This window comes from Leuciscus leuciscus, assembly GCF_965113295.1.
Source record: "Leuciscus leuciscus genome assembly, chromosome: 7".
Taxonomy (NCBI): domain Eukaryota; kingdom Metazoa; phylum Chordata; class Actinopteri; order Cypriniformes; family Leuciscidae; genus Leuciscus; species Leuciscus leuciscus.
Window position 1 is genome coordinate 23926539 of NC_138731.1, and position 19956 is coordinate 23946494.

Genomic DNA, 19956 nt, shown 5'->3' on the forward strand with positions numbered 1-19956 from the left:
AAAATAAATATATTGTTTGTTACTGTAAACGTTGGTGCCTCAAGGACCTGCACACATCACAGAAAAGCTGTTGCCTCCTTTTCTGTGTAATAATCATCCATCCTAATGGACTTTCTCTGGATTCATTTTTTATTTATTTATTTTTTACACAAGTTAAAACGGCTTAAATCCATGGGATGATTATTAAAAGAATCAAATCTTTATTCCTTGGGAATTACTCGTCAAGCCACTTATAGTCTAATTGTGCAACAAATTCTTATTGGGTTGTAATTTTTCTGTTTTGCTCTGCCTATTTTTATCCATCAGTAAAATAATGTATCACTCAGTGAAAGGCTGTCAAAGTTGTGGCAAGAACTCCATCAATTGATATTCTAGGGATTCTTGACTTTTTATTCTACTCTTACAATGTAAAAAAAAATGTGTGAAGTCTTGTCACCCGATTTAATAATAATATTATATAAATTAATTGTCTGTACTTTAATAGAAGAAACTCCTCAAATGGTATTTTTACGACATTGTGCCTTTTTTATTTTAATTAGGTTTATTTATCATTTCTAAAGGCGCCGTGCAACACTTGAATATATGAATGTTCACTTCAAACATCAATTGCACCGATACACCGTCACACACACACACGAAAACACACGGCGCCTCATGAAGAACTGAGTTTCGACCACTGGATGGAGCCCGTCTAATGTTTTTATAGGGGGGTGACACTGTACGAGTCAGGAAGTCATTTAACGAACTTCACATGCAGATTGTTTACGTCTTCTTTAATTGTATTTTCTTAAAATAGGATATAAACTTCTCCACGGTAAGATATGCTCTTCCGTCTTCTAATGACGTGATATCTATCATACTGCGATTTTGATTATTGCCTGAAAGTTTAATTACTTGAAGAGAAAGATAAATTCACTTGTTTTAGGTATGTGTAGTATGCATAATTTGTAAATAAATATTCGATGTTTATTTGAACATGTTTTTGTTGATGCATAAAGTACATATATTTTATAGTGTTCGTATGATTGATTGATATTTTCAATCATATAAAAACTGTCGTTTTTCTTGGCATGTTCTTCAGTGGCATCATGACAGTGTTTGAAAACTGTACTGTAGTGTTAGATGTGAAGAATGTGCCTTATAAAGAGAAGAAGAAGCTGAGATTGGCTCTCCTGGATAATGGAGGAAACATCTCTTATGTCATCAACAAAGAGGTTCTGCTCATTTTTATACTTTTTCTAACTAAACTATATATTTTTCTGTCATCAAAACAGTTACACTGAGCGTTTGTTTACACAAATGTAGAATTATTATTATTTTTTGTTATTTTTTTTTTGTTAAAGGATGTTTACACAATTTACAGACGTTTTATTTGTCTGTTATCCCTCTTGTACTGTTAAACGTTGAAGTTAACAACGACATTGAAAATCTAGATTGGTGCCGTGTGGTGGAAAGAAATATAGAAAAGCACCTAATGTGGTTTATAACCACTGGATTCCTGTTTAGCTCTATATGGGCCATTCTACAGAATTGGTTCCAAGTCAGAGTTTGATTGTGCAGTTAATTATCATATTGTATTTTCAGAAAGTTTTGGAATATTTTTCCTCTCCCCAAATTTGTCACTACCGAAATAATTTTATAAGAAGGCTTATACTGACCTATTCATATTTTGTTTACTTTATTTTAGACAAAACATCCATGTTTCGGTCATGACGGCACATTTTCGGTAGTGACAGTAATGTTTTGGTAGCGACCACCACATCATATTACATAATTTTAATTTGCATACTAAAACACTACTAAAACATACTAAGATACTAATGATTTGCATAACTGTACAAAAAATGTTGTTTATTTCCCCCAAATAAATGATTATGTGTTCCCTTTTGTCACTACCAAAACAATGATGGCATGTTTCGGTCATGACTGTTTCGGGAGTGACAATTTAAGATACTTTTGAGCCTATTCAAAGATGATAACCAGCACAAGGTTACCTAGCACAGTTCTGAAGAGTTGTACACACACAAAAATATATTTTATCGAATAACACTAAAAAAAACATGATGTCACAACCGAAACTTCACGACATGTTTCGGTAATGACTGTTTTGGTAGTGACAATTTAAGATATTTTTAAACCCAGTTCAAAGATGATAGCCAGCACAAGGTTACCTAGCACAGTTCTGAACAGTTGTACACACATACAAACTAAATTATATGGAATTACACCCAAAAAAGTTTGCTTGCTTAATTGCAGAAAAAAGGTGTTTGGTAGTGACGTCCCTTAAAGTTACACACAGATTTCTCAGACTTTTGAACACATTTCCCTCAAAATGATGGTACCTATCTAAAATGAAAGAGAGGCTATGAGAGAGAGGCACATAAGAATATTTCCTGATAAAAAATGTAGGGGTGTGGTAAAAATCATTCTCAGCCAATGGACTAAAACACACACTGTTTTGGTAGTGAAATGAAAATGCGGGACACATTTTTTTACACACAAAAATGTAACTTAACTTTTTAAAAGAAATCAAAAATATATTTGTAAAAACAACAATGGAAAAAATTGAAAAAGATATTTCAATATCATTTTCACAAGTTGAAATTTAGGGGTTAGGGTTCGGGACAGCCACCTCCCAATTGAAAGTACCCAATGAATTATGATTCTATATATATTAAGCTTACTTGTATTTTAAATATTATTGTGGGATTCAATAGAAAATAGAAGGATCTTAGGAAACATCTAAAATTTGAATACTTAAATGCTTTTTAAATGTGTTTTTTGGTTGTTGGACAGCAGTTTGCACCAATTCTATAGAATGGCCCATATATAAATAAATACACAGGCCTGTGCAATTCCCTTTCTTTGAGCAGGGTTTTCAGACATAATTACTTTATGTAATTAGAAATTAGGCTATACAAATTAAGACTTCTTGTCAAAGTTTATCTTTTTTTAATTTGAAATTGAAATTAAAGTGTCAGTTTGTGCGTTATAATTACAGTCAAACCTGAACACAGAGAAAGCGTTTTACCTATAATTAATTCAACAACAAAAAAAATCGATAAAAGTGTAAAAAATCTCAGTATTTTTTTATCCATTTTTTTATCCATCAAACCCAAGATCCATCTGACACTGATTTTTCAACCTCTTAGTTGAGTCTTCTAGCTCAACTAAACAGTCAAGTCAAGTTTTTTATCTATTGTGTTTATTTTGCACTCTTGGCAATTTTTCGGTCTAAAACGACCGAACAGTACCAGTGGGTTAAAATGAACTACTCTCTATAGGCTAATTTTATGTTAGTTCCTACAACAGTAACATGGCAACTTAAAATATGTAAAAGTGACACCAAAGTGTGCAATGTTTCTACTAAAAGTCACTAAAGATCTGTAGTGTCTCTTCTGACCTGCTTTTCTCTTCTCCAGTGCTCTTTTGTAGTCACTAGCAGTGTGAATGACCTGAGCAGTAACCGGCAGCGCAGCATCCAGAAGCTCCGGATCCCAGTGGTCGGGACGCAGTATGTGTGGAGCTGTCTGGATGAAGGGCTTCTCCTGCCTTTGATGGAGCATGATTTGGCCCCACAGCTGGCTTGTCCCACCTCTGAATTCATCTCTCGTCCAGGTAGGAGATTTCTGAAAATGTATTTGACATTGTTTTTAGGTTATAAGATTATTAAGTGAGATTTAAACATACATTTTTGTGGCTCTGTTGACATAAAGTTGTTTTTCACCATATAGAGGGAAAAGTGTCGACCCAGATACAAGAAAGAGAGGAGTTCAAAGGTCAGTCTGAACTCTCAAAGATTGAGATTGAGACTCTTGAGAAGGGCGGATCCAGTCTTGGCAGGTTCAGGTATGCTCTTGTTTTTTGTCATTTTCAGTTCTTGAGTTTATTTATTTATAAAGTTTATTTTTAAGTTTATTTATTGTTCTACGTTTTTTACATCATTTATTTAGATGTGCTAGTTTACCTGACTGCATCTTTTCATTTACCCAATGCAGAGTTTACAGAGGCGGCGACCATGAGCTGCCTGAATTTCCTTCATATTTTCAAGTGGCCAAGTATTCAGTTTTTGAGAGGGTGAGTGAAAATTTTTTTATTTACATTGATCTATGAATTAAAAGAGGTCACATACTATGTAAAACACAATGTATTGTTCAGAACTCAAAATAGACCATTTATTCACTCTAACCTGCAGAAACAACTCATTCTGAACTTCCACAACTTAATGAAATCAGACAGATAAATAGTATAAAATAATGATAAATGTATAATGACCAGTTTAACACATTCCTGAAGTGATTCTTGTAGCCTCCATCACTGAGTTTGAAGGAGTTTTCATGTCTGTGTTGCAGGTCAAACCCAAGACTTGGTCTGTTTTGGAGCTGCAGAGTGCCAGAGGACGAAAAGGCCAGCAGTATCGTGTGTTGTCTTCAATCTTGCGTGAAGCTGAGGTTTGGTCATCTCGAACACCGTTTAAACTGTTTAGATGTTGTTATCATAGGACTCTTATACTGTGAGAGAGGTAATGAACTCTTGACATGTCTTGATACTCTCTCACTGTAGAGCGCAGTGGTGCAGGACAAGCTTGTGTACTGCGTGACGTCTGAGGATGCTGTGGAAGCGTATCTGCTGCTGATGAAGGAGATGGAGACACAGGGATTCACAAGGACTCACACGCTTCCTCCTGAGGTTGAACGCTTGGCGTCCTACAGCCTGCAGCAGGTTAGACAGAAACAGATCTATGAAGATCTATTTTATTCAGTTGATACTGTACAGTATGTGCATATATAACGTGTCCGATGAGTGTAAAATCAGTTCACTCTTTTGATTTACAGCTTCTGTTGGAGGAGAAGCTGAACTGCAGCTCATTATCACAGGAAGTTGGCGTCTTTGTGGAGCTGGTTTGGACCGAAGCTCTCGGTTCCCTCAGTAACATCCTGACAGTCCCTGTCTCCAAAATCAGCCTTAATGATGTGAGAATAAGCCTTAGATAATCACACACACACACATCCAATCATGAAGCTCACAGGAATGTTGTGTGTTTAATGTCTCTGTGCTGTTGCAGGTGAGCAGGGTGGAGGGATTGTTACTGCAGGCACAAAAGACTCAGAAAGAGGATGAAGTCAAGGCCCTGCTAGAGGAGGTCAACACTCTTCTACCCCTCAGAATGATCGACCCTCCTTCCAAACACAAGCTTGTGTCTCAGAAACTAGATCTTTGTCAGGTAACATGTATGCAATTATAGTATACAGTTATATAGATTCCTTCATATTTGGGGATTTTGGTAGATTCTTCAATATGGGTTTTTAACTCCACATACAGTGCAGACTGGTACTTTAAACTCTTCTGTCGTCCTCAGCTGATAAGAGACATTCTGAATGTGAGTGAAGCCACTCTGGGAAGCCCCTCGCCCTCGTCTCTGGGAAAGTATCGAGCTCTGAGGTGCAGCATTGAGGTTGTTCCACCACAAAACCCTGAGTTTCATGTTGTCTCTCAACTGCTTCAGGAAAGGTAAACTTGATTGTGACGACTGTGGTCTGAAGTTCAAACATGAATATATTTTGATGGTGTTAATCTTGTATCCACTACAGGCCTGTTCAGATTCAGCAGATACTGCGTGTGAGCAGAGGGGTGGAGCTTCAAATGTTTTGGGAGGATTTAGGCAACATTAAGCCTCTCCTTCACTCCACCACTCCCAGTAGTTTTGTTGGAATACTGTCACGGTAAGAGCATATTCTTTAAAAAATAATCGTACTTACACACAGTGACAAAACCACACAAACCTGTTTATGACAGACCATATACTGTGGTGGAGCAAGTGAAGACAGATACAGTCGGTTTGGTTGAACCATAATTCTTGATATGGCTGATAGCAAGTGAATTTAGAAATAATGTACAAAAATGGACATTGTTGTTGAGATTTGCATTAAATGTAATAATAAGATTAAATTTAACCATTTATTTTAACCAGTTTAAATGCTATTTAAAAACCAGTTTTAATACATTTATTAAATGTTATTAAATGATTAATAAATGATGGCAAATTTATCTAAATGTAAAAATAGAGGAAATGAGCATTACTAAAAACAATGTAGACCAACCCCCCAAAAACTCTGAAAAAAACTCTAATATCTGTCTATAAATTGACAGAAGTCAATGTTTGTAATGTCTATTCAATGATTTACTCCTCTGCAATAATCATGTAATGTCTTTTGTTCATTTTGGGGATTTTCTCAGCAAGTGTTAATGCAATGCATTGTCATTCATTTGATTGCTTATTTGTTTTATCATGTACTTAATTAAATATAATTTTTTTAATGGAATATTCTATGTAGAGGTCTGCTGCTGCCCAGGGTTGGAGTCGAACAGCATGGAATTGAGAGGACGGATATCGGGAATCTTGGAGGAGGAATCTACTTCAGTGACTCTCTAAAGTCAGTGGTCTTTTGCATTATTCAGGCATCTTTTAATATGACAGATTTGTAAATACTCCACTTTCATGACAACTGAAGACTTGAGCCAGTCAATAAGTTTCTGCTCTGTGTTAAAGCACTAGTGTGAAATACTCCAAGCCCAGTGTAACTGACGGCTCTCGGCTGCTGTTGGTGTGTGAAGTGGCGTTGGGTCGCTGCAAAGACCTGCTGAAGAAAGACACCACTTTGACCTGCGCCCCTGACGGCTACCACAGTGTACATGGAGTCCGCCGCACACCCAACAGACTCTCTGAATTTGAGGTGCTAGTCATTTTCTCTGTACTCAATTATTCTGCTCATGTTTTTGGGATCTAATGTGATTCTTGTGTTTGTGTGTGCTGGTTTCTATTTGACAGGATGATGAGTTTGTTGTCTATAACACGGAGCAGATCAGACTGAAGTATGTGGTTCAGTACACTCTGGAGGGAGACGAGTTAAAAGAGTTCCAGCCTCATATCAACACAGTTGTGGAGCTCACACAGCTCACTGACACGTCTGACGTCTGTGAGTAACGTCCAGTGAACAGGACATGTAGAAAGAGCTTTTATATGTGGAGGAATCTGTTGTATATCTGTCAAATCCATTAAAAATGTAATCAAATTACATGATGGCGGAGCCCATATTGTTGTGTCCAGCACTCCAATATATAGCTCTACAGCGCTTTGGGTGACCCAAGTTTGAGTCACGCAGAACCACCCTTTAACCGTGAACTTTGACATGGCGGAGGGAAAAATCATTCCTCAGGGACATCTGATGCTCTGTAAAGCAGAATGCTCTGATTTGGATTTGTGAAATTGATCATTGGTTTTGTTTAATGTGTTTCTTTAGTGTCCAGTGATGACAGTGAGGGTTTGGAGTCCACTAAAAACCCTCTGGAGGAGATGACTGCAGGTTTGCTGGACAGCAATGGTCAGAAAATTCCTCTTCAGGCTGTCAATGTGAGGTGCAAGCTGATGGACCTGCTGTGTCAGGTGTGATACTACAGCTGGCGCTACTGCTGGACTGCGAGTGTACAAAGCAGTTGTGTGTGTGTGTGTGTGTGTGTGTGTGTGTGTGTGTGTGTGTGTGTGTGTGTGTGTGTGTGTGTGTGTGTGTGTGTGTGTGTGTGTGTGTGTGTGTGTGTGTGTGTGTGTGTTCAATCAAAGCATCACTGTTTTCTCTCACTGCCAAGGTCAATAGTGTGTTCAACAATGTAATGAAATATAAAAAGTCAGAATAAAGGATAAATAGAATAAGTGAAATATCAGAAAATATAATGATTAAAAATATGAACATTAGTGATGAAGAGGCTGGCAGCAAATATGGGGTGGTCAAAAATTTGTTGTTAAATTTTATGGCAGTTGAATACAAAACAGCAATGGACACATTTATAGTAGGGAACAAAGAGTGCAATAGGGAACAAAGACATGACGTGGTGTTTAAGAACTTCAAAGTAAAATCCGATAGGATTAACAAAATAAAAGAAAGAAAGAACCATAGCAAAATTATAATGACAATTTCAAACTGTAAAACCAAAACTTTCTCTGCTCTGTCATCAGGTCATCATTTTTCAGACCTACACAAACAAGAGTGCTGTTCCCATTGAAGCAAAGTACGTCTTTCCACTAGAGGAGACGGCAGCAGTGTGTGGATTTGAAGCCTTTATCAATGGAAAACACGTCGTTGGAAAGGTGCAAGTCATTCAGAATCTGTCGAATGCAGCTTTTGCTCTTCATTTCTGCTTTCTCATCAGTTTTCAATGTCTTTCTTTGTCCTGTAGGTAAAGGAAAAAGAGCAGGCTCGTAAGGAGTACAAGCAAGCCATAGAGAAAGGCCATGGAGCCTACCTGATGGACCAGGATGCACCTGTGAGTTAATTACTACTGTTTCTTTCTCTGATGCATGAGTGATAATATATCAGAAGGCTTCTTTAAGGTCATGTGTTTATGTGAGGCAGGATGTATTTACTATCAGCGTGGGGAACCTTCCTCCCGGAGCCACAGTTTTGGTCAAGGTGACGTTCATCACTGAGCTGGTGGTGAGATCAGGCTCTATAGTCTTCTCACTGGCTGGCAGCGTGGCACCATGGCAACAGAGCGCCGCCCTTAATCTGACAACTCAGGTACGACACGATTGGTCTTTAGTCACTGTAGTTAAACTACTGTATGGGCTGCTGTTAGTTACAGTGTTTTGACTGAGAGTTGTGTTGTATTTCAGGCAACTGTTGAAAAGATTGGTGTGACGGAGCTTCAGTCAGGGGGGTGAGAGTCTCAAACGCTGGGGAATTCACAGGGATATTCACTAAAGATTCACAAAAAATCTAAATGCATCTGCTGATGATTTACAATATTAAATCCAATTATTTAAATTAGCAAACCACGTTGTCTTTATAATATCACACTCTCTTTCATTCAATCCCTCTTTCTTCAGGGAGTTTTCTCTCTCTATGTCCATTGAAATGCCTTACGAGATCATCAACTTGAGTTCTTCACACCGCATCAGAACCAAGGTTATTTTACTTATTTTTGTGGATTGTCTTACTAGATACTTGTTGTGTTATCCATAGGAAATAAAAAACATATTTGGTTATGAACAGTATTATTAACAGTATCAGTGTTTTTCCCGTTCAGATGACCGACTGTAAGGCAGTGGTCAGCACGTTACCGGGACAGACTCTTGGATCTGAAGGGTTACAGGTGTCCTTCAGTCTTTCTAATATCCACATGCCCAGGATGTGGGTCGAGAACCATCCGGATAAATATAGTCAAGTAATGAAATAATCAGTCATATCTGATTCATATTGCAGATAAAAATGCCTCTTTTTCTTTCACATGGCCTGATCTAAAAAACACACAGAAAGGTCGTTCTCTGACACTCTCTGATCCCTGCAGGCCTGCATGCTGGTGTTTTATCCAGACTTTAAGTCAAGCGGGGTTTCCAGCTCTGGAGATCCGTCCAGTGTGAGCGATGTGGTCATTCTACTGGACTCGTCCAAGTCCATGCGGGGAGACGCCATGCTGAACGCCCGCAGGATTGCCCTTCAAGTCCTTAAATCTCTGGACCGCTCACTGAAGATCAACATCATCTCTTTCAGCACTGGTTAGTGCTCACTGAAACAATCTGCTGTTGTTCTAGTGATCATCTTGTAATTTCCCTATTATTCTTGTAATTCACAATGAAGCATTATGGGTGAAGTATATTATATGCTGGTACTTCATTCATTCAATCTTAAAATGTGTGTGTTTTTAAGATTACAAGGAAGCTTTTCCTGCACCAGTGCCTTTAGATGAAGCAATTGAACCAGCCAGAAAATTTATAATGGTGAGTAATGTTTAAAAATGGTTAAAGATGAGTGTTTCTGTGCTTTGAAAGTGGGCATATTGAGATATTCTTCAGGTTTTTGACTTCTTCCATCAGGAAACATCATTCGATTCACATTATGCATCATCTTCACTTCATTTCAGCTTTTCAGATGTTGTTCATGGACACTCAGTTCCAATTAGAGCGAGATGTTTTGCACCATAATGTTGTAGTTACAGCATCATCCAGCAGGGTGTAACTGTACCACACTAACCAGCTAAACCTTGAGCCCTTGGTTAATCACTAAAGTTCATGTTGGTCTCTTCAGTCCTGTAGTGGCGCTGGTGGCGGCACTGAGCTGTGGCGGCCTCTCCAGAGCTTGAGTCTTCTGTCTCCCAGCCGGGGCGTGAGGAACATCCTTCTGCTCTCTGATGGACATGTTCAGAACCAGCCTCTGACCCTACAGCTGGTCCGAGAAAACTCCTGCCACACGCGCCTCTTCACCTGTGGACTCAGGTCTGCCTTTGAAGAGTTCAACACAAATCTCTTTAACACTTCAATTCATTTCTGAACCTACAGTTTGTGTTTGTGTTTGTCTAGCTTGACAGCTAATCGTCATATGCTCAGAGCTTTGGCTCAAGCAGGTGGAGGAACATGTGAATTTTTTGACACAAAGATGAAACACACTTGGGCAGAGAAGGTGAATCACGCTGTTTATTGTATTGTTGTGTTTATTAAGAAAAAGGGAACATAATCTGTTCAACATGGGCCGCTCTGAGGCTTGAGTTCACCAGATTTGCTGGTAATTTCAGGTGCGCGCTCAGGTCCAGCGTATGGAGTCTCCAGGCTGCAGATCAGTGGCTGTGAAGTGGCAGCAGTTTAATCCCACAGCGCCTCCTCCTGTTCAAGCCCCCTCACAGCTTCACGGCCTCTTCAGTGACTGTCACACTCTCATATACGGCTTTGTGCCGCACTGCACTCAGGTAGACCTGCGCTTTTTACCAGCTGATCTGATTGTGTTGCAGATGGTTGTTGCTTATTGTAGTTCGGACTGAGTAATATATTGTAAAATTCACAGTATATCCGAAAGATTTTGCTAAAACTGTACGAATGTAGCTATCATTTTAGTATTTTTTACTATTAGAGTTAGAGTTTGATGATGAATTATTTCCAACTGTTTCATAAAATACATTCAAAGCTCTGAATCAACAGTTTGTTTGCATTATCATGTCCATGAAGATTTTGTATGGCATTTTTTATATTAAAATATTTTAAAATATACAGTACGTAGGTAAATATTGACGATTATTTCGTCAGTATAGTTATATTGTTGCATACTATAAATGAAAGTAATTAAATATTGTTCTTCATATAGGTATGTTAATTTCTGCTGTAAATTTCATTTGTATTGTGTAATATTCACCCTTTTAGGCCACACTGTTTGGTGATTTGAGTGGGCAGGAGATCAAAACAATGGTTTCCACCACAGAACTACAAAAGACAAAAGGAACTGTGAGTGAACATCTTAAATACTTCATATAATCTTAAACATCATCAATTGTTGATCGTGTGTGTGTGTGTGTGTGTGTGTGTGTGTGTGTGTGTGTGTGTGTGTGTGTGTGTGTGTGTGTGTGTGTGTGTGTGTGTGTGTGTGTGTGTGTGTGTGTGTGTGTGTGTGTGTGTGTGTGTGTGTGTGTGTGTGTAGTTCCTTCACAAGTTAACAGCAAGAGCGATCATCAGAGACTATGAAGATGGCATTCTAGGCAACAGTGAAGCAGAACATGAGGTACAATATTTTACTGATTGTTGCTGTTTTTAATAGAACTGGTAAATGTGGTAACAGAAGAAGTTGACTTGCTGTCTTGTATCTCTCTATCAGGGGAAGAAAGCAGAGCTGAAGTCCTACATCATTGAGCTCAGTAAAGAGTTCTCCATCTTGTCCCAGTTCACAAGCTTTGTCGCCATCGAAGAGAGGGTATAATTATTCTAAACATCTCAGTCTCAATTAATGACAATTTTTTTATTTTTGCATAATATTTATTAAAAATTCACTTAAACTTAAATCTAATAAATCTATCAAATAAAAAAAATACATATTTTAAATGTGTAGCAATAAACGTGTATTGTCATTTTTGGCAAAACAAATTGGGTCTTTGTTCAAGTTTCAATTATTTACTGAAAATTTCTTCCAAAATCAAGAGAAACATACAACAACAACAACAACAACAAAAAACTATGCTGCCCTATCTTTCTTTCTATCTTAAAGGAAACACTTCGTGAAGATATAGCAAACCATTACAGAGTAAAAATGGTGACTAAAATAACATCAATAGCAAACATCTTCTACCTTTTCTTAATGCATAAACAATTTTAAATAATACAAATTTCTCAAGCATTTATGCTTTTTATGTCAAATATTTTAGTTATTCAAATTATGGTTCTTGCATGTGTTTTAGGCAGCTTCTCCTTGTACCTGCCTTTTCTAAGAGTTAATAAATAATTAACAAAAAATAAACATCTCTACACATTGAGAATTGCATTTTCTGACTTGCGACACTAAATGTCCATTTATAGCGGATACTGATAATGAAAATATATCCAATAATATCTGATACATCAGTCTTATTGATAAGAAGTCAATGAAAGTCTATGAAATAATTGACTTGTATGTCCTCATTTGCTCTTTGTAGGACCAGAATGAGCTTGAAACTGGATTGACAGATATCCCTAAACTCATATCAGAAGAGGATGTGGATATTTTGCCATATATGGGCTGGACTGAAGAGAAGCTCATGGCTCAGCATAGTATTGGTGCCGAGGAAGATGACATATGGGTAAAAACAAAACAGTCTATTTCAGCTCTTGTCACATAATGTAGTGATTAAGTCATCATTCAGTATTTAGAACAGTGCATTTTTTATTTTTCCAGTTGAAATCAAAGAAAAGGTCCAGTAGCATCTTCAAATCTAGTCTTCTGGATTTTGATTGTACTGAATCTGATGAGGGGGATGGCTATGAACCAACATATGGTGTTCTTGAAGCACCACCTTCAGCTCCCCCTGCCCATGAGTCATTCTCTGGCTCTCTTTCTCGTGTTTTTCAACCTAATCTAAAGACAAAATTGACTTGTGTGAGTAGCCCTGGTCGTATTGAAGCCTCAACATTGGAAGAATCTTTTTTTGACATGCATCCCTCTCCTAATATTGAGGCAAGTGCTCTAAAGCTTCCCCCTTCCCTGGGCAGGTTTGGTGCCCCAATGCGTACTTCCCCTGGCATGTTTGGTGCCCCAATGCGTACTTCCCCTGACATGTTTGGTGCCCCAATGCGTACTTCCCCTGGCATGTTTGGTGCCCCAATGCGTACTTCCCCTGGCATGTTTGGTGCCCCAATGCGTACTTCCCCTGACATGTTTGGTGCCCCAATGCGTACTTCCCCTGGCATGTTTGATGCCCCAATGCGTACTTCCCCTGACATGTTTGGTGCCCCAATGCGTACTTCCCCTGGCATGTTTGGTGCCCCAATGCGTACTTCCCCTGACATGTTTGGTGCCCCAATGCGTACTTCCCCTGGCATGTTTGGTGCCCCAATGCGTACTTCCCCTGGCATGTTTGGTGCCCCAATGCGTACTTCCCCTGACATGTTTGGTGCCCCAATGCGTACTTCCCCTTGCGTGTTTGGTGCCCCAATGCGTGCTTCTCATCATAAACTCCTTCAAGACCCCCCTCCATCCTATAGGTCAACGGAATCTCTCTCCGTGACTCACAGCCGTCCTCCTCCTGGTCCCACGATGTCCGCACTTTTCTCCATGACTGGCAGTCTTCCTCCTGCTACCTGTCTTGACACCTCAGTGCCTTCTTTTGTGGATTCCCTTTGTGGCTCTCCTCGCCGTATGTCGATGCCCGTGTCTTACTGCAGAGCTCCCAGACCTCCTCCTCCTCCTGCTTCTGCCAAGAAGTCTGTATCTTTTTCCATGAGTGACAGGGGCTTGCTGGCTCCCCCTCTTCCTGCTGCTGTTTCCTTTGGTCAACCTAAAACCTGTAAGCCTGCCATTGGTGTGCCAAATGAGCTGTCCTTTGCATACAGCGCTCCTGCCATTCTGCGAGAGACAATTAAGCCTCTAGACTTGGAGAGTTCTGCTTTTTCAGTCTTTAGCTTTGGAACATCTCAGCAACAACAAAGAAGGTCTGCGTTTTCTGTAGCTGGTAAGTTGAATCACACTGCTAAGTTTCCCTATTTGATCAATGTTCAGATAGATTAAAAACATGTCAAATGTATGTCTCATTTCTTATTATGTTGAAACCAAAGACAGTACTGGCTTTCCCATTCAAAGACGGAAGATGAAATCATTGCTGCTGGGAAAACATATCAGCAAGCCTGACACCGTGGCCTGGAATGAGCTGTTTGAGCTTCAACATGAGGTGTTAACACGTGATTTAATGCACTTCATTATATACGGTATGTAAAGGTATAAGTCAAGGGAATATGAACTTATGTATTGTGTTTGGATATAGGATGGATACTGGGAGTGCACTGAGAGACTGAGCAGCTTCCTCAACCTGGACATAGACTTTTTTGCCAATGTCTTCCTTCAGGAGAAAGGCATCCGTTCCTTTGGTATAAGATTTTTTACATGCCCGTTTCTGGTCCATTTTGCAGTTTATTCTGGTAAAGAACCACCCACTTAGACAAGAAGAGCTGTCTGGCTGATGTGTAAAGTGACCAATCACACTTTGTTTTGTTCATATACCGTTTAAAGGCAGGTTATCTGGAATACACCACACTAGCATGTAAAAAAATCTCAATTCAATAATGGCGCAGCAGTCTCAGATAAAGCTCTGAAAATCTTTCAAAGATTTGATGTCATTAATCTTGCATTATTCCATGGCAAATACAGATTATTTCATCCTCAAAATAATTAGAACACCTGTGTGCTCTTACTCCAGGAAGTAGCATAAACCAACCATCTTACTAAATCAACAAAGTCCCACCTACCTAATGCTACAGTGTCTTAATCAAGCATGACATGACAAGATTCTAGGCTTGTTTGACTTGATCCGGCGCTGCACAGACCGATCGGTTTATGACATCAAAGTACCGCGAGAGCGATTCAAAAGCATACGGAGCCGTCTTTGATGTCATTGACCGATCGGTCTGTGCAGCGCCGGATCAAGTCGAACACGCCTTACGACACCACAGTTCATCTGTCTACACTCAACATGAATCTGTCATGTGAATTGACACACAGCCAATCAGAAGATATTTAATGCTTAATGTACAGTAATGTGGTGCTGGATTTTGGACTAATGATATTTCACAGAGGATGGCACATTTGACAGATTTGACAAATATATTTGTGTTTTATTAAATGTAACTTTTTATCTGGAATATATTTATTTATCTGTTTATTTTGAAGCTTAATTGAAGTGAATCTAATCTAATATCTATTAACGGACACAGTCAGAATCAGTTAATCAGTCACATGTTTTGTCTGTCAGGTGTGAAGGCTCATGCTGAAATTCTGAGACTGGTGGCGACTCTGCTGGTGCTCCAGCTGATCCGGGTGAAGAAGCTGGCAGTGGGACGGTTGCTCGAGTCTCTCCTCCGGCTGAAAGAGTCTCAGGAGCCCAGGTACGAGCACGCGTCCTCATAGTGATTCACTCTTGTATATTTGATCCATAACTTTGTGCTCTTCTCCATTCAGGCCGATGCACTGGGAGGCAGTGAAGAGGGCCGTGGACTGGGCCTGTCGGACAGACAGACAGTATCCGTGCGTGTGCAGCAGGCTGGAGATCGGCCGGGATTGGGAATCATCTACACGTCAGTTGCTGGGCTGTGATTCTCCACACCCATATTCCCCTCTCAAACCTGTTCTGGAGAGACGTGCGTGTGTATCAGTCATGTAGAAACTGGACACACACTTCCCTCTTCATCACAGTTGCTGTTTGTTTAAAGGGTTAGTTCACCCAAAAATGTAAATTCTGTAATTTACTCACACTCAAGTCGTTCCAGATCAACATCAACAAAATCAGTGGAGTTCATTCTCTCGTGATACGCCCGCATGTTTGAGCTTCCACAAGAATCAATAAAGGTTGTTCTCTCATGTCAAGAATGGCTGAGCTTCTGTTTATATTCGTTGATTTTTGGGTGAACTATCCCTTTAATATTGTTTTTTTTGTTTTTTTTACTGTTATAGCTTTAAAGTGGTCTCAACAATATATTTGGACAATTGTGTCACACTTAAAATGTCTGAATTTCTTTGCATTGGATTGAAAATGTAAAACCAAGTGTCATTTGCCATATATGCTGGTCTCAAAGTGATTTTTAGTGGATGTATGAAGTAAGTTCACACTTATGTCTTATCAGAGCAAAGTTCATTACATTATGACACACTATGATGTCAAACATGGTGCACTGTTCATTTGAAATATAAAATTCTGTGAAATGATTTGCTTGAAAAGTGTGGTTATGTTGTCTTTAAGATAAATTACATTTGGTTTGATGTTTCTATATATATATGCGAAGGCATTCAGATTTTAAGTTTGGATTAAATCATTTTTAGTCCAAATACTTTTTAGTAGAAGTGTATTTTTCAAAATATGAATTACCTGTTTGAAATGCAAATATGACAATTTTATGCTTGGTTTATTTTTGTGGTTTTAATAGAGTTGGATAAAAGCATAATTTTTGTGAAGTGTATGTTTTTTTCATGTACAGTATAATTATATAACCAAATAGTTAGTGATAGTAAAAAATGAACATGCACTTCGGCAGTGTTAATTCGTCAACGACATTTTTTCATTGACGAAAACGAGGCGATAATGAAATAAAAAACATGTTTGAATGACAAAATCTGACGAAAATCTATTGACCTTTTCGTCAAAGAATAAAAATGAGACGAAAAGGTTAGGGAGGTAAGAGGGACCAATCAGAAGAGCAGACGTGGATAAATCTGAAAAAGCGTGACCACGAGAAAGAGAGCTCAATTCAGTCCATTTTCTTTAGTGCGCACACAGAAAGCTGCCTATCAGATGTCAGCGCACAACTCAATTGAGCTCTCTTTCGTGTCTTTTCATGCTTGACCAGACAAATACAATGAATTTGTCAAAATGTCAGTTTTGGCCAATAATCACGTCAACAAAGTCGGTTATGTTTAAGGGAACGTATGCAGTTGGGAGGATGTGCATTGGTGTATTGGATCCGTGCATTCGGCCTTAAAGTGACAGCAGTCTAATAAACTAGCTGCTGCTGTCTGTCATTAATGTTAATCAAACAACAAAAGAAATAGAAAATCACTCAATGCTCTTGACTGAATCACTTTAATAGCTTTAATAAGGATTAATCAATATTTAACTTCTACAAATATACCGTTTTGCTCAAAATTGGCAGAATCTGCAAATAATTTTAACAAAATAAGAGGGACCTTTTTTAGTCAATTGTCCTGAGAGTAAAAAAAAGATGGATCTCAAAATACAGTCACTGCTGGAAAGGGTTCAAATATGCAAAAGATGCTGGAAAACTGAAGAATTTGCAGGACCTGAAAGATTTTGCTGAAGAACATTGGGCAGTTTAACAGGACAAACAAGGGACTCAAGAACAACCATCTCAAAACTAAACAAAAAACAGTCGTGGATCATCCAGGTAATGACACACAGGTTTACAAATCAATATGTAAACTTTTGAACTTGGTCATTTTTATGAATTCAGCAACAAACAAAAAAATCTTGTGGACTATAAACATCTTTTGTAAAATATCTTATTCAGGACATTACTAACTCAAAAATAGCATTTTACGATCCCTCTTATTTTGTTAAAATGATTACAATATTTGCAGATTCTGCAAAGTGTATGTAAACTTGAGCACAGCTGTGTATGTCTGAATGAAGAATGTTGTTTGCAAGTTGTTATGAAGAATGCATCATTGATCAAAAAAAATAATGAAAAAAGACCATGTTCTTGTTTCTTTATGAGAAGTGGTTTTATTTCATTTTTGAAGATAAATAAAGACATGCTATATGTCACTAAATTGCATTATAGTCAAAAGACAATAAAACTAAATCAAATCAAAATGTGTGTCAAAATTAGCACTGCACTTGGGTTTGGATTTGAGGTATGAATGTAGTAGAAACTAATCATTTAACTTGATTATTTTTAATGAAACACAGAAAGTAAATAAAAAAAAACGAGATATACACACAGGCTATGTTGTTGTTGCAGTGTCTCATGGAGCTGCACACACAATCATAGAATGTCTCATATTCTGTGTAAGCATTCACACACCCTGCTCCATACCAGAAATCCTGATGTACTTAAAAAAATAAAATAAAAAAAAATTCAACATTATCATAGGATTGTTAGAATATATAATAAATCTTTGCAATCATAAACTTTACTTTGTACAGCCATTTGTATTTACTAGCAATTATTCAGCATCCACGCCCGATTACTTTAGTCACTGTCACCCCTGGTTGGACAGGAGCAAAAAATATCCAAGATATATGATTCTTTAATAAAAAGATTAGGCTTTTGATTATCAGAAAGGTCTGATGTATAAAAACCTGGGTGAGATATTTCACACCAAGCGTTCCTAGCATCTTCAGACATTTGTGTGGTTCTATTTTTGCTAAGCTCCCTCTTTTCAATATGAGCAATGTGCTTTGAGCATAACCCTTCTGCTCTCTTTTTGGCAATTTCGTGCAATTTTTCATGCAAGTGTTTATCTGTTTCCACAGACAGGAGCTCCTCGTACCGCCTCTCGTAGTACGGTTTTCTTTCGTAGATCTTGTCGCAGCAGTCCTTCAAACACTGACAAGAACATCTGTCACAATAGATCCCAACCTTAGTGTTTGATATCAGCCACCATCCAAAGAAACCAACAGCTATGCTGATGTAACCATAAAACTGCACAAGAAAGAACAATAAAACCATAATGAACAATTAAATCAACTGAAGGATGATTTTAACCAAAATGTTCGACTGTGTTCTCGGAACAAGTGTATTCTTAAATGTCAGATTGGGTCAAGTTTTATCAAAACAAATAAAAATAAATGTTTAATCAGTTGTTTTGCTTCCTAATTGTGCTTAACTCATACATTTGTGGCAGGTTCCACTGTGACAACATCTCAGAAAAGAGATTACATTTACTTATCTATTTTACTGCTAGTGTGGGGAATTTTAATAGCTTTTTGTTGTCATTAGAAATGAACCCACATTTTGAAAATCAACTGGAGTAAAAAAAGACAAGTTCATTCTCCCAATCAATCATCTTTGATATAACAGAAAACTCTGAAAAATATGGGCACAATGTAACTGTGCTAATGTTAAGGAATTTTCCATATTTTCACAGGTTATACCCATTTTTTTAATTATGCATTGCATGTTTAAAGATTAAAAGAAATGTCTGTAAACTTAACGGATAATGTCCAGGCAGGAAATTGCCATTTTTCTTTCTTACTGTATAACAAATAAATTAAATCATGCCCACATTCAGAAGAAATCTAACTCCTAAATGTTTAAATACAAGTTGACTAAATATAATTGAATTGTTCTACTTACCTGTGACCAGTTTTTGTGGATTGTAATAATGCTCATTTCTTGAAGAGTGAGATTCTTCTTGCATGGAAGTTCACGCTGTGTGTCATTAGGTTTGGTCAACAGACAGAGATACAAGTCTCCGTCCAAAAGGATGAATCCCACCCAGAACAGACCGATTCCAAAAAGCTGGAAGATTTGAGTAAATAAACCGCAGCAAACGGCCCCACAAACTTTTGTTCTGGGTTGTTTAATTAGTTTTAAAATAAAAAACAATATTATAGGAATGAGCACAATGTAAATGACCACAATAAAATGAAACTCTTCTGTGCAGGAGCATGAAAACTGAGAATTAAAGATGTACTGAAAAATGTAAATCATAACAATAACTAGAAATAGATTCGCAGCCTCTGACAGCATAACACGCAGTTTGTCTGGGATATCAGAGAAAAGATGCGGCATGGTTGATCAGCTGAAGGTTCAAGACAAGTACTGTTGCTGTTTCCTCTCTCCTCAAGTCTTGACGGAGTCCTTCAGGCACCTATATATGCCAGTCAAGATGTCTGCATTACTACATTACTTTCTCATGACATTTTTGAACGGTCTGCTTTTACCACAAAATCAATATGTTCCCCTTTGGAAGTTTGAAAGTGGCATTTAGATGTGTGAATGTGGGC

At 38.2% G+C, this 19956-nt stretch overlaps 1 protein-coding gene and 1 long non-coding RNA gene across 3 annotated transcripts; one reads left to right on the forward strand and one right to left on the reverse strand.

Annotated features, from left to right (window-relative positions):
- Positions 1-696: 696 nt before the first annotated feature.
- LOC309502670 (protein mono-ADP-ribosyltransferase PARP4-like) lies at positions 697-16196 on the forward strand. Of its 2 annotated transcripts, none has more exons than XM_082175134.1 (35): positions 697-814; positions 1082-1214; positions 3423-3618; positions 3735-3849; positions 3999-4077; positions 4353-4451; positions 4564-4722; positions 4836-4973; positions 5066-5224; positions 5360-5511; positions 5592-5723; positions 6336-6434; positions 6551-6734; positions 6830-6977; positions 7302-7444; positions 8012-8143; positions 8233-8319; positions 8409-8573; positions 8669-8712; positions 8882-8960; positions 9082-9219; positions 9343-9550; positions 9702-9772; positions 10080-10267; positions 10352-10451; positions 10564-10734; positions 11183-11263; positions 11457-11537; positions 11631-11726; positions 12442-12585; positions 12681-13953; positions 14057-14169; positions 14263-14365; positions 15247-15379; positions 15453-16196. In XM_082175134.1, exons 2-35 carry the CDS (start codon positions 1089-1091, stop codon positions 15652-15654), a joined length of 5538 nt encoding a protein of 1845 aa, XP_082031260.1. In that variant the 5' UTR covers positions 697-814; positions 1082-1088; the 3' UTR covers positions 15655-16196. The 2 variants fall into 2 exon arrangements, with proteins under 2 accessions (XP_082031260.1, XP_082031259.1); XM_082175133.1 differs by having other exon boundaries at positions 801-925.
- On the reverse strand, positions 15915-19798 carry LOC309502672. The gene is made up of 2 exons (XR_014207365.1): positions 19304-19798; positions 15915-18649 (listed from the first exon to the last, which is right to left on the reverse strand). It is a non-coding gene; the product is annotated as an uncharacterized lncRNA (long non-coding RNA).
- Positions 19799-19956: the final 158 nt, after the last annotated feature.